Source organism: Artemia franciscana, chromosome 14 (genome assembly GCF_032884065.1).
Source record: "Artemia franciscana chromosome 14, ASM3288406v1, whole genome shotgun sequence".
NCBI classification, from domain to species: Eukaryota; Metazoa; Arthropoda; class Branchiopoda; order Anostraca; family Artemiidae; genus Artemia; species Artemia franciscana.
In genome coordinates, this window is record NC_088876.1 from 28,554,257 (window position 1) to 28,569,436 (window position 15,180).

At 34.1% G+C, this 15,180-nt stretch overlaps 2 protein-coding genes across 6 annotated transcripts in view; both read right to left on the reverse strand.

Annotated features, from left to right (window-relative positions):
- LOC136035538 (S phase cyclin A-associated protein in the endoplasmic reticulum-like) overlaps positions 1 to 15,180 on the reverse strand; it is a 598,516-nt gene that overhangs the window by 199,231 nt on the left and 384,105 nt on the right. Inside the window, exon 1 of one of the 5 annotated variants that reach the window (XM_065717383.1) lies at positions 8,606 to 8,723. The exons of 2 other annotated variants lie outside the window; for them this stretch is intronic. The gene's annotated coding sequence lies outside the window, so the exon portion shown is untranslated. Of the gene's footprint in view, positions 1 to 8,605; positions 8,724 to 15,180 lie in introns of those variants that run through there. 2 more of the 5 variants (XM_065717384.1, XM_065717388.1) reach the window with 2 other exon arrangements.
- Positions 12,573 to 13,775, reverse strand: LOC136035771 (uncharacterized). Its single transcript, XM_065717742.1, has one exon. The coding sequence runs from the start codon at positions 13,773 to 13,775 to the stop codon at positions 12,573 to 12,575; it is 1,203 nt and encodes a 400-aa protein (XP_065573814.1).

Sequence of the window (15,180 nt, forward strand, 5' to 3'; positions counted from 1 at the left end):
GGGGGTAAACGGTATGAAAGAGACAGGCTCTGGGAGGGTATAACTACTGCACACCTGCATTTTGTTACTGTCTTTGAGCCATCTGTATAAACTTGAATGTATTCCTCATATTCTGCCAGCTTTCCCAGTAATATGATTTTCATCCGTGCTTGGGGGAGGCCCTTCTTTTTTTATGGTGATCTTAGGAATAATCAATTCCTTTGGAGGCACTGGGCAAATCATCATCCAAATTGACAGTCAGCCTGCCATTCTCTATGAACTCTTCCATTCCCGGAAGGCAAAGAAATCTCTGGACATCATACAAATTATGGAGAATTCCATTTCGAAAATAAAAATCTTAAAAATTAAATAGAAAAATTAGCTAATTAGCAAACCGATTAAAACCGATTAAAAAAGATCAAAATATCTTCCACTTATCAGGGAAAATTATCAAAATTGACATTAGATAAAAATTTAGAAAGAATTATAGAGGATTTAAATTAAAAATTAGAATTCATTAGAAAAATCTATAAATCCAATGAAGAAAATTATTAGATTAGTATGTTATTAGTAAGTTAACCTAAATGCAAAATATCTTTCACTCAAAGACTATAGCTGGAGATTATTAAATTTTTGTGTGAAATACATTATGAATTATTTCCAATGGAAAATTGGAATTCATTACCAAAATTTAGAAAAATAGTCAGAAAAATTGCTAAGTAAAAAAAAATGATCAGAAGTAGCAAAGACAAAAATTTGCCAAAATTTTCGAAAAGAAAGATCTTCATAAGAAATCTAAATATTTCAGATCAACATCCTTTCTGTAATTTTTAGATTGGTACTATAATAGCCTTAAAGGGGGGATATCAGAAGATCTGTTGGTAATTTTTAAAGAAAGATGATTAATTTTCTGGCTCAAAGATAAATATACCATTCGATTTGTCACTCAGTGTACTATTGGCTATTTTATTCTATATTCTATCTATGTATCTATATTCCATATTATATATTCTGAAAACCAAGACAGTGACAAAGCCAAAATCTTTGTCATTTTCTGAAAATCATGAAAACTTAAACTTATAAAAATTGACAATAATTTTTCAAAATTTTCCAAAAAGAAGAGCTTCATACGAAATTTAAATATTTCGCATCAAAATCCTTTCTGCAAAGTTTAGATCGGTAATAGCGTTAAAGGAGGGGGTATCAGATGATCAGTTGGTAATTTTTTCAGAAAGATGATTTTTCTGGCTCAAAGATAAATATGCCATTCGATTTTTCCCTCAGCATTCTTTCCAAAATAATAACTATGGTTGTAATAATTATTTCCCACCCCCACCCCCTTCTTATACCTTGGTACAACCTAAGCTATGCAAAAGTTTGCTGATTATGTTTATTTGCATTTAATGTACTTATTTTTCCTTCATAATGGGAACAAAATGTCAAATAACACAGACTCAAAGAAAAAATCAGCCAAAGAAAAAAATCAGCAAGAAATCAGAAAACTTTTTCAGCCAAGGACTACATCCAGGCATTGAAGGAGGGATTCTAGTACTCAATTACAACAGTGGCGAGCATTATATTTGAAGAGTACTGAATAGCAATGGAACAGTATATTAATATTTTAGGTAGCAAATTGCCATTGCAGAAAAATTCACTGATGTTTCAGGACAGGGCGTCTAAAACACTTAAGTGGAGTGTTATTATGCTAAAATTTTCCAATATACTCTTTGGGATGTGTTGGACAAATCTTGGGGGCACCTACCTCTCTTATGTGACATACAATAAGGGCCTTTACTGCATACAAATTGTATTTCCGAAATTTACCAGGCAATATTTTTTCATATTAAGATTTGTAACAAGCAAAAAATAGCTAAATAGAATTTGCATACAGATTGAATACACATACCTTTCACAAAAGCTGCAAAAGGTGAAGAACACTTGAATTGTCAAAACTGCAAAATTTATTTTGTAGATCAAAATACTAACAAATTTACTAAAAAGTCCTCAAAAGGTAATGAATATATAGACACTTTACTTGTGTCACAAATCCTCAAAGCAATAAGAAAAAATATTTGAACACTGCTTGCTCTGTGTATTTCATTCCATTTAGGAAAGAAGGTCTAGAACCAATAACTTGAAAAACAGTTCTGGCTGGTACTAAATATTCATTTGAAATAGTTCTTCTGGAGCTGCCCTATCAAATGTGTCAGTTTGTGCATCTGGTCTACATATCACATCACACATTCTTTTTTTTTCAAAGACTATGATTGGCTAGTCACACAATTGGTGGGCAAAGAAAGATAACAGAACATCATTTTGAAAAGCAAAGCCAATTGCAGTACAGGCAAAGGTAGACCATAAATATTTGAAATGATAAAGGAATTGAGAATACAAAATTGGAAACAAAAGACGTAATTGTTGGAGATGTAGGTTATGCAGTCCAGCAAACCTTAAGAATGAAGACATTGATTGCTTATTTTTTTTATTTTTTTGACAAATCTGATAAAATGATGGTTTTACACAAAGGTAAATGAATAAATTAGCCATTCTGTCAATACTCCTCTAGCCAATTCTAAGTGTTTTGTTCTTTTCAATTCTATTTAGTTATTTATGATCTTTTTTTGTTTGTTTTTCTTTAGTCCAAAATATACATTTGACCTATCTAGGGTTGTGATTCCTGCAAAAAACATCTTATTAAAACACTGATCAAGCCCCTCAAGAGCATCCACTTGTAAATGAATGCCCAGTTTTCCATGGTTGCCATCCAGATAATTTTTGGATAAAATATCAATGAGCAAAAGTTTATATTTTTTCCATTGCACTTTTTACATCCAAAAGAAAACTAACTTTAGTCTCTCTTACAAAAACGTATCTTCAACAGCATAGAAAAGCCAATCCACAACAGTTGGAAACAGTGTTCACAATGAAATTGATCAATGCATTGAGATAAAAACCCACTAGTGAAAGAAAAGTGGAATATACTACAAAGAGAGCTGTGCTAATTTCCCAATTTGGCAGCTGGAGGGATGGAAGAATGGAGTGTAAAGGAGACTTCTCTTCTAGTTTTTTTTCCAAAAACCACAAAATATAGGAGCACAGCAACATTAAGGATAAAATATATCATGCATCTGTGGAGAAATATTTCCTTTGGTTTATATATTTCCTTGATCCATTTGTGCTTGCTGGGTTAAGTTATTGGTTGGATCAGGATGAATAGGTTTGTAAGTCCTGATATTGAACAAAAGGTCCAGAGCTTCTTCATTATATCCAACTTTATCAGGAATAAAATACTGTTTCGCTCAGTCCCAGTGATAATGACATTCAAGTCTTTGTCAACTGTTTGTATATCCTTATGAGCCAAGTGAAAGATCAATCTCCCTCTGAGATATGTATCAATGGAGATTATCAAAAGTCCTTCTGACATAAAAGTAACCCAATTTATCTCCTTTACCAAATAGATATTACTCCAAAACTTACGAAAGAATTTGTACAGGGTCAAACAGAATTTCTCCTATCCCCGAATTCTACTGGTATATTTCCCTCCTCTTCATTTTACGGATGTTGCAATTTAAGAAATGAAACACTTGACCATTGCTTATTTGAATGTAAGATACTAATACCAGCACAACATATTCTTTAAACTAAACTGTTAAAGTGCTTCAAACATAACACAATTTAACCATCAGTTAAAAGCCTGACTTGCTTAACCTGCACAAAGAGTACTGAACTCAAAATATATACTTTTATTATCTAATTCCTCAAATCCAAAGAGCTACTCCAGCTAAAGCAACAACATACAAATAAAACCAGGCTTCCAGATACAATCAAGAACTGATTAAGAACACAAACGGTATTAAAGTGAAAACACACCTCATATAAAGAGACAATAGGAAGAGGATTAAATAGTTTATCTGAAAGGCCCATTTCTCACCTAACAGAAGCAGGAGAATAAGCAGCTTGAGTGCAAATGTAAACTGCTTAACAAATAAGTTAATGAGTTACAATTAGAAGTAACAGAAAGACAATATGAAGTCATCTGTCTATGTGAGGTATGCAAAATATTTTAGCATCCTTTCAGAAAATAAACCTATTTAACTAAGTGAATATACACTCTTTTCAAATTCAGATAGAAGTTAAATGAGGTGTTGATTATGCCCATAATGACACTGATGATCCTTTTTAATGCTTCAATGTGATCAAGAATCATGGGTTGAGAATATGTTTCTGAAATTTACTTTACCTAAAATTCCCTTAAATTACACTTTCTAGCAAGTAAGGTCGAAGAATGTATAGATATTGCTAGGTGACATTGACTCAATATTCATATCACAGTTCATGAGTGGACCATCACTATTTACACAATACAGGACAGTTTGGTTTCATTGCTGGGTGTCACTAGATGTATTGCTGGCCCAGCATGTTTGAGGGCTAAAAGGGGCAGGTGGCACCTAATAGACCCTGCTGTTTCAAATAAAATTTCTTAACTGGTTGTATATACGGCTACCCCTCTATCCTGATAGAAACTAGTGTGAGAATGCCTTTGCTAATCTTGTTTTGACTGCTTAATCTATTGTAACTGATAATATGGTAATCATGAATGATTTTAACATGCCTGAAGTTACTTGGGGTGGGTTTTTTTTCTATACATAGTTCCCCATTTTGTCATTCCTACCCAAAGCTTTCCTAACCAAATACCTAGTCTTCTTGACTTTGCTACCATGGACTGTGGTGAAAAATTACTCATAATTCAGTTTCTCCCACCTACAGTTCCAGTTCTAAAAATTGTAGAGAGGTATATGGACTAACAACAAGTCCTTTCACCTCTTTGACTTCTTCTCCAGAAAAACTAGCTACTGGAAGCGCTATTCTCCTCCGGTCTGCAAACAATGGATATATATACGATTATGAACAATAATACACTGTTATTGATTGTAGGAAGTGCGAGTACCTGAGCTACCTGTCCCCAGCAGTTTAAGGCACTAGGCCGGCCGGTACCAATACGGCTTTTCCAACTGATTCCCGCTCTCTTCTGCACAATCAAAAACTATGGATAAATCGCGTCCCTTTGAAAATTGACTTCTTCAAGCTTTAATCCTTATTAAACAATATTTCTCTTCTTTAGGGTATCAATTGCTGTCTTAAATATATTACGATCAATTTCCCATGGCAGGTTAGAATCCAGGATAGCTGTATAAGTTTTTGGAATCTTAGCCAAGGAGCAGAAACGGTTAAGAGCAACAGTCTCCTCACTCTGAGCCTGACAATCAAATAAAATATGCTGGATTGTTTCCTCTGCTGAAAAGCAGATTCGGCATAAAGGGGAATGATGTAGCTTCCAATTGAATAACAAGCTCTTTAGAAGTAGGGCACCTGATTTCAGCCAGTAATATAGCACTGTATTTAATCTTGTATGAAATGGAGATAACATTAATTTACTGTGCCCACCTTTGGCTTCTAGCAACCATTTTTGAATAGTCTCAAACCAACTGTCTAACCCCTTGAAGAAAGAGTATACAAACAGAGCATATATTAATTATAGAAACATAAAAGAGGAACTTGATATGGTTGACTGGATTCCTATGTCTTAGGGAAATGTTGAAATGGCATTTCTCTAATTCAAGGAAACTTTTGTCAGCCTAGAGCAGAAACACTCCCACATTAGTTGCATAGAAACACCCAAGATTTTACCTTACATCCCCCAAAAACTCAGAAGAGCATGAAACAGAACAAAAAGGGAATGGGCTGGATATAAAAAAAACTTGTAGAGAAGAGGATTTCACCAAGTATATGGTGAAGGAAGAGAGAAGGTGACACCCTTTTTCTTGCCAGAAATAGGGTGACAACAAAAGTGAAGTCTACTTTCACCAAGTATGAAGAGAAACTAGAAGAGTGTTGAAAAGAAATCTTAAGTTGTAAAATTTGCAACTGAAATTGCAAAAGAGCTAACCAAATCACACTCTACAGACTACAGTGAGGAAATGCCAATGAGCAACTGCCAAACTCTCCACCTAAGCACATCTCTACTTTCATACCAAAAATGACACTTAATCAAGCTTGCTTGCTACCTATAATCAGATAACTCAGCTTATAAGTAAAGGGATCCCAGTGGACTTTTTCCTTGTTGATAACATGAATATTTACTTGCCTTGATGAGGCAAGTCTAGGTTAACTATTCCCTGTCAATTTATTAGCAAGCCAGAACAATATTTTATTATTATGCCATCAGACAGCATCTTCTAGATATCTGCCAATTTTATACATGGCCTCAACTTTATGCCTCCATAATTCAAATTTAAAAGCTTTTCTACTTTCTCTACATTCCTCTAATTTTCATATGATCTATCACCTAAATAGAATAAAAACTATTCTATCCATTTTCTACAATGTCAAACCTCAAACTCTCCAATTTAGTATTCAACTGTCCCTGGAAAATTTCTCTCAAACTCTCAACCTAGAGTCTACCAATGTCAAAGCTTCCCAGTAGGTAGTTAACCTTCATATACCCTGAACTTTTTAGTCATAAAATGAACAGTTAGTATTCTATTATTAATACCTTCCCAGCCTGAACAAGACTTAGCAGCTTGCTTACTCATCATGAGTCCTACTCCCTGTCTATGTACCCCATCCTTCCTGCCTGATTAAACAAATTCTATATCACCTAATATTATGCTTCCTACCCCTGGGATACAAGTTTCTGAAACTCCTAATAAGTACAGTTCTAATAAATAAATGTTAATATGGTTATTATTTGTTAATGCTGTAACATTCCAAGTTTCAATTTACATATTCTTTAAGTCATTGAAATTACTTTGGCCTCAGGAAAAGCAATGGCCCAGGAATTAATATATCTTCTCAAGTCTCTATATACAGTGCTTAAGATTGTCTAGAACTGGACAGCAAAAGTATAGATAGATTACCATCTATCTCTATTTCTACTGACCTGTGCATTAAAACAATTCAATAAAAATACAGTAAAATTCTAGTTAATTGACTTCTTGCTACCTCAGAAAGCGTTTAGGTTAGGAAAATGAAACTTTCAGGGATAAATCTACAGACTAAGTATGTCCCAGGGAGGCATTTTGAAGCAACTACCTCTACTCCTTCTCCCCCTAGAGGGCCCTGACCTTTAAAAATATGTGTATTATAAAAGTGAAACCTTGCAAAATAGATCTTCTGCTTAATTGAAGTACAACAAAATATTTTTCAATAACTTCATAACTTTGTTCAATTCCGTTTTATAAGGTTTTAAAGATATGCAAATACATTTACTAAATTTTGAAAAAAAAACATTGATATGGCTGAAGATTCTCCTCAAATAACAGAAATTGCATTTTCAGAACTAAAGGCAGAGAAAAAGCAACTAGTAACTGAAAATTAAGGTAAAATGTTGTTTTGTCAAAATTTGCCTGTCATGTAGGCAAATTTCAGGGCCCTCTAGAGGGAGAAGGAATGGATGTGGGTACTTCAAAATACCTTCCTGGGACATAATTTAGCCTGTAGACCCATCCCTGAAAGTTTCATTTTCCTAACCTAAACCCTTTCTGAGATAGCAAGAAGTCAATTAACTAGAATTTTACCAAAAATACCATATTTTCAAGTGGAACCCTGTCTATTTGTTCCTGAAACTTTAAGTAAAATTCATCTGAGCCACTACTGTCTCCATCAGTTGGTTATCCAGGGGGCATAGACTACTATGAATGATATCATACACTTTTTAGCCATATAATGAGCAACTAGCATTTTATTATTAATACCTTCACACCATAATTAATACTAGGCAGCTTCCTCATCCATCATGAGCCCTACTCTCTGCCTATGCACCCTATCTTTCCTTTCCTGAGTAAATTAATATCAGCTAATTTTATGCTTTTTACATCTTGGGTATGAGTTTCTCAAACTTAGTCTAATAAGTCTAGTCTGAAGCATTGAAATTTATTCGTCAAAATTCTGATAGTTGTTGTCTGATGTTGTAGCATTCGAAGTTGTAATTTTCACATTCTTTAGATCATTGAAATTATTATTCTGTCAGGAAAATCGATGGTTCTAGGGCCAGGGCAGGAACTAGCACATATTTTCAAGTCTTTACAAAGTGCTTAAGCTGACTTAGAACTGGACAGCAAAAGTCTAAAAGACCTCTAGTTGAATAGAGGCTTTGTTTAATCTTGGTCAAAACATTATTTTCTATACTTGGTGACACATTTCTAAAAACTAGTCAAAATCATGTGTAGACAATCTCCAGAATATTATCCCTGACTCATTATATATTTATAGCTGCAGATTTAATGCAGCTATAGTGAGGCAACCATAACAGATAACTTAGCTAGGAGAGGCTTTTCCAGCTCAAAAAGCCCACAAAAACAAACCAAACACAAAAATTAACTAATCATCAGATCCCAGAGCAAATTCAAGTTGTCTATAATTTCCTTGAGGATTACCACTCCTCAAGATCCCTCTGCAATGTTGTCAGCAGTCACAGTTTTGCTTAGGAAAACTTGTAAGAGGTCCACCCTGATGTCATTATGAGGACATGTAAGCAGGATTTCCATGCTGGAGATAAGGTGGGAGAAAGAAACTTATGACAGAGCAGAGACCCCAAACCATCTCACAGCACTAGAACAGCTCTAACCTTTCACATACAGCCTATCCTTGTCATGGCATTTGTTTTTAAGATCTTTAACTTGATTTACTCCTGTAATTTGATTTTAGCCTCTGTATCAACATCTTCTTCTTCTTCTTGATTGGTTATCTGGAGACGCAAATGCATAATCTCCATGCAATTCTTTATTTATTCCACTTAAATCCTAACTAAATCCATGCAAGGTTTGAAGCTGAAAGTACATTTCCTATTCTATTAATAAGAGTGGCATAATGGCTTGTACTTTGTGGGGGGAAATAGTAATGGCACTTCACCATAACTGAAGTTCAATGAGTCGCATATTTGTTTCACTGCAGACCTTAGGTTTTCTGTGATATGGCACTCTTCCAATAGGTGTCGAATGGACTGTATATCACTTGCACAATCACACATATTTGTTTCACTTAAATTTAATTTTTTCAAGTGTTCTTTTGTCGCGGCATGTTGGGTTCTCAATCGAAATATAATGTTTGCTGCTTTTCGTGTAATTGGTATATATTTTTTATTTGGAGTCTTTCCTTTAAAATATTCTACATAACGATTACTAGATTTTTCAAGGTTCCGATTTATTTCTGATTTCTTTAATAGCCAGGTAATCCTTCGATATTTTGAATAGAAATTCGTGCACTCTGAACTTATTGAGCCTAGCAAGGTAGCCTCCTTTGCTAGTTTGTCCGCTTTTTCATTTCCATCTATGTCACAATGGCTTGGACACCATTGTAATCCAACTGTTATAGCTTTTTCTTGACATTTTTTTAATTCGTCATAGATTCCCATTACAGATTTATGACTATTTCCTTTTATTACTGCAATCGCCGACCTGCTATCTGAAAGTACTACTGCTTTGCTATTTTGCGGGCATTCTCCATGAATCATTCTTAACGCTTTTTCTATTGCTGTCATTTCTGCATCAAAAACCGACACTCCTTCTTCAAGTCTTCCTGTTATTGTTTCGCCTGTTTCTTTTGATAATACAGAATATCCCACTTTCTCTCCTATTTTCGATCCATCTGTGTAATATTGTTGAAAAGATGGATATTTTTCACTTAATGTATTGAGCAAACAATTTCTTTTAACCTGCAATGAGTCTTCTTTCTTGCAAACTGGATAAGTATCTATATTTATAATAACATCTTTGAAATTTATTTCTGGAGATTCTAGTTTTATTTGTATGAGATCTTCATTAATTCCTAATTTGCTAATAATATTGGCCACAGCAGGTACCAGTGGCTTAGCATAGTTCCATGGAATAAATTTCCAAGCTTCCGAAGTGTGTAGTTGGATTACTTTTTGGTTAGGGTGGTTAACTTCATCTGATATTTTCAAAATGTATTTTATTGCAAGTTGTTGAATTCTTCCTTTAAGTGACATTATTCCCGTTTCCATCCTCAAGGCTGGTATTGGTGTTGTTCTCATTCCGCCTGTAATTATTCTTAATGCTTGGTTTTGTATTTTTTCTAGTTGGTAATAATTATTGTCACACATTTCTGCCATCAATGGAGCCGCATACTCTATTTTTGACCGTATTGCAGCTGTATAAAAAAGTTTCAATATTGATCTGTCAGCTCCCCAATTTTTGCCAGCTAGACATTTCATTAGATTAATACTATTGCTAGTTTCCCTTAAAATATTATTTATATGCAGCTTCATGTTGAGTTTCAGATCAATTGACACTCCTAAATATCTGGTATGGTTTACCAATGGTATATGTAAGCCATCCACATCAATCTCTAGTCGCTGAAGATCATTTCTTTTATTTGCATTAAAAATCATAGCTACAGTTTTATTTGAAAACACCAGTTTATTTAAATTTGCCCAATTAACTGCCTCTATGACGGAAATCTTCATTGTTTTTTTAGCTTCTTCTGGAGTTCTCCCTTTTGCCCATGAGACAATATCGTCGGCAAATATTTGGCCGTCTACATTCTTAAACGGGAAATCTGCCAATACTAAGTTAAAAAGAAGAGGACTTAGGACACCTCCCTGTGGCACACCTTTTGTGAATTGTATCTTGTCCGAGATTACATTTTTAATTGCAACATAAGTTTCTTCAATCTTAGTTAAGCTGATTTTCCCTTTAATATGCATTGAAAGCTTTTGTGCAACAAGTTGTAATGGGACTGAATCGAAAGCCGATGTTAGGTCGTAAAATATTGCATAAACTGAGTTCTTTTCCTGCATTCCAATTTTTATCTCATTTTCCAGTTTAACTACTGCATCTATTGTACTCCGTTTTTTTCTAAAACCAACTTGGCGTCTACTAAGAGCTTTATCTATTTTTTCTTCTATTCTGTGCTTTATTAAGTGTTCTAGAATTTTTCTGAACACACTTGTCAAAGATATTGGCCTATAATTGTCGGGACTTAGCGAGTTCCTACCCTGTTTGAGAATTGGCACTATAAGGCTAGTATCCCATGCTCTAGGCAATCTTGCTTTCGCTAAACACATATTATACAAATGACATAAAAAATCCTTACTCTTTGGCCCCATTTCTTTGATTACATCATTTGTGATTCCGTCTAACCCAGGAGATTTATTCTTTGGTAGTTTATTTATGACATGATACAGTTCTTCTATCTCAAAGTCTTTGTCATAATCTCCCTTTTCTTTGACTGCAACCCCAATTTGTTTCTTCATAGTATTGTTTTCTTCCGTAGAGTAACTTGGTAATTGCTCCCTTTTATTGACAAGAACTGCCGCTAGGATATTTGCAATGGTTTTAGGGTCATTTGTGATTTGTCCAGTATGTGGGTCCTGTATTGGTTTGTTTGCTTTTTCTTTGAATTTCCTGGTTAAGGTATTAAATGTGGCCCACATCTTCTTAATAGGGGTATCTTTATTTAACTTTGATTCACAAAACTTTCTCCACGTGTCCCGTTTTAAGTTCATTATTCTATTTTTTACTTTTGCATCTAGCTCCTTATATTGGATGTATAACTGAGTGCTAAATTGACGCTGTAAGTATCTTTTGGCCTTTCTTCTCTCTTGCACCAGTTTCTGAATTTCGTCATTCCACCCGTGTAAATGCACCTTTTTCAACTTTCTTTGGCAACTTGCACTTATTTCCTTGATTGCGGATTCCATTATTGACATAAACGATTTAGTATCTGTTTCAAGACACTTTAGTTTTTCTGGTAAATTTTCTTCTAATTTTTTACATATATGACTAATTTCGACTTGATTAAATTTCCTCTTTTTATAGTACTGCATTTCCTTTTCCGGTAGTAGGTCAAAGCTTATTTGTATTAATGAATGCGGACTACCTATATCAAGATCTACCCTTGTTTTATATTCCGCTACTTGCATGATTTGGCAGGATGCAAATGTTAGGTCAATGGTGCTTGAATAATTAGTTTGAATATTCATATATGTTACTGTATCCGCTGGAGTTATCAATGCTAAATCAGATACATCATAGGCAAAATTTGTAATATCTTTTCCTGACCTATTTTGTCTACCATCAGATTCCCACAAAATAGAGTGGCCATTTAAATCTCCACATAGGATCTTGATCCCCTCCATTTTCTGATAAATGAAGTCAAGATCATTTTTTATAGTGTTTTGGCCATTACTATTATAAATGTTTGCCACGGTATAAGCCGCACCATCTGTTCTTACACATTTTACTATAACAACTTCTAGATTTATCATATTATCACTCACATCTAATATTTCTGTTATTTGGAAATGGTTTTCATTTATTAAGATAGCTACTCCTCCTCCTTTTGATTGTTGGCTTCCTGTATTTTCTCGGTCTATTCTGGCTATTTCATACCCCTTAAAATTGGTGATAATTGGACTATGCCACCATGTCTCTTGCAAGCAAACTATTGTAGGGTTCTCATCCATTAATATTTTCTTAAATTCTACCAATTTCGATTTATTTAAGCTGTTGCAGTTTAATTGCTAAAACTTCATTTTACTATTTCTGGTTAATCTACTATCCTGAATACTCTTACTAGGTCCTGGATTCATGTTCAGTTACTGCTAAAAATCTTTCTTCCATTTCAGGTTCGTCAGAAGTAATAATTCCGGGGAATATTGTTTCTGCCGCTCTTTTAATTTCTTGAATCATCTCGTTTCCATTTACTTTTGGTTTCGATACTATTTTTATAGTCTCTATAAGTAGTTTCAATACTTTCTGAATTTGCGCAGGTTCAATTGTTTCTACATGGGCTCTTTCTGAAAACGAATTATTGGTTTGGTTGTTGCTATCGATAGGCATTTGTCTTTCAAGTCCTGTTTTTGTTTTTTCGGCATAAGTCATTTTTGCTTCTTTCCAAGGAATTTTGTTCTTTGATACAATTTTACTGATTTCCAGGATTTCCTTGTACTTTTGGCAATTTTTGTCCCCACTAATGTGATCTGTGCTTTGACAATTTCTGCACTTTATCTGACTTTCAGTACAATTTTCCGCAGAATGACCTCTGCGGGCACATTTTCCACAAGTTTGCGTGTTGGTACGGCATACATCTTTTATATGGCCAAACAATTGACAGTTGGTACACCTTCTAGGTTTGGATGTCCATGGCCTAGCAGGAAAACTTAGTGGTCCAACTGTAACTCTATCTGGTATTGGAACATTTGAATATAATACTAAGGATTTAGTGGGCACCAAATCCTCCTCTATCTTTTTTAAAAGTTTCTCAATTTTTGAGATGCCGTATTTATTTTTCCATTCTATTTCTATTTGGTCCATTTCTTCAGGGTTGATATTTTCATATAATGTAACGACTTTCTTAAATTGGCTTAAGCTTTTTGGCAGTGATACCTCAATTGGGTAATCGTTAATATAGTCGAGTGCCTTCAAATCTTCAAAATGAATTTTATTCGTTACCTTAACTAGAATATCTCCTCTAGCCATGATTTTCATTTCTTCCTGTACTTGGTAATTCCTTGAGAGCCATAGGCACGCAGTAACTTTGCTGATTTTGTGGCCTTGTTCATTTTCTTTGAGCTTCACTATTAGTGGGGCTATATCCACACTTTCAGCCTCTATTAGTTCAGTATGCGAAGAGCTTGCTGACTCTGGTCGATGCCTTTTGGTTTCAGGTCTCCTTTCTATAGAGCTATCACTCGTTTCACCTTTTTCAATATTTCTAGGGTTTCTTTCACTGTGCCCTTTCTTGTTCGTCCCGGCACCTTTTTTAGGTCGAGACATTTTTTTTTTTAATTCACTACCCAACCTTATTTTTGTTTGAGAATACAATTTATAGTCAATGTTTTTGTTTCCCTTCACTTTGATGTTGTCACTATGAAACCAGAAAGTGAACCGCTCTGTATCAACAGACTCTTTTATACTCTTTTTTCTATACGTAGTATTTTAATGAAATTGTCGCCATCTATTATAACTTAGTTATAAATACATCGTCATTAGAGTTTCCACCCCCTAGTGATTTATTACTATTCATAGAGATTTTTATGTTGCCTTGTGATTTTCTTCTAGCTAGTGATTTATAGTTATTTTTGATCTAAAACTAGTGATTTTTCCTAAATCTAGCGATTTTTTTTGAAAGTATAGCTCGTAGAGAAATAATTCAATCGAGTAAATCATACCAGAAGCAAAAAAAAAAAAAAAAAAAAAAAAAAAACAGTTCCTATTATGTTCCAGATTAGCATTTATGCAAATATACCGCCTTTGAAAATTTTGATTTTCCACCATATGCTCATATCAGATATAGACCTTGGAGCGTTATTATCAAGATAATGGGGAAACTTAATAAATTGCTAAACTGCGAAAATGTTCTATTCTTCCTATTTCACAACATTTGCTTAGGTCGAATTTTGTCTTCATATTTATGGAGGTTTTTCTATATGATCTATCAGTTCTAAATTAGATTTCTTCTATTAAAACCTTTGAAAGTGGAGTGAATGGTGTATATGACTACACCCTCTACATCTGCGAATAGAACGGAAATGGAGTCATTGAAAAATAAAAAGATATACATAGATTAAATATAATTTTTTAATGAAAAAAGAAATCATCAAAAAAAGAACTTACTGCTTTTGTACTAGGATTTGTAATATAGCTAGATAGATTAAATTGATTTTAGTTTGATCACTGATGTCGGTTGGGAGCAAAAGGGTGGGACTACTTTGAGAATTGTCTAATGGTTTTAGTCTTTACTACTAATATCTACTTGAAACTCTAATAATTCTCAAAATTATCTTATTTGTAATTAAAACGCTTAACAAGCACAGTTAACATTCTATTCTTTAAGTTCTTGGATGTATAGATAGATAGTTTATTTTAGCCAACCATCAGAACAACATCATGGCGGAGTATAAAGAAATAAAAGGAAAGAGAAAAAGGCGAAAAACAATACTTCAAGATTAAACGATTAGATTATATTCACTATATACATTCATAGCTCGTACATGACGTGCAACGGCAGGAAATCATAAAGGTGCTCAAGGGCACCTTTTCTAGCATTAGTTTCCTGTTCTGCCACAGCTTCATGGGGATTTGGAATTTGATGCTTATTCAAAAGAAACGAGTTTCTCTCGAATAGCGGTATGCGCATCAAAAACTTCAAATACCTACAGAACGCGGACCTAACTTTTAT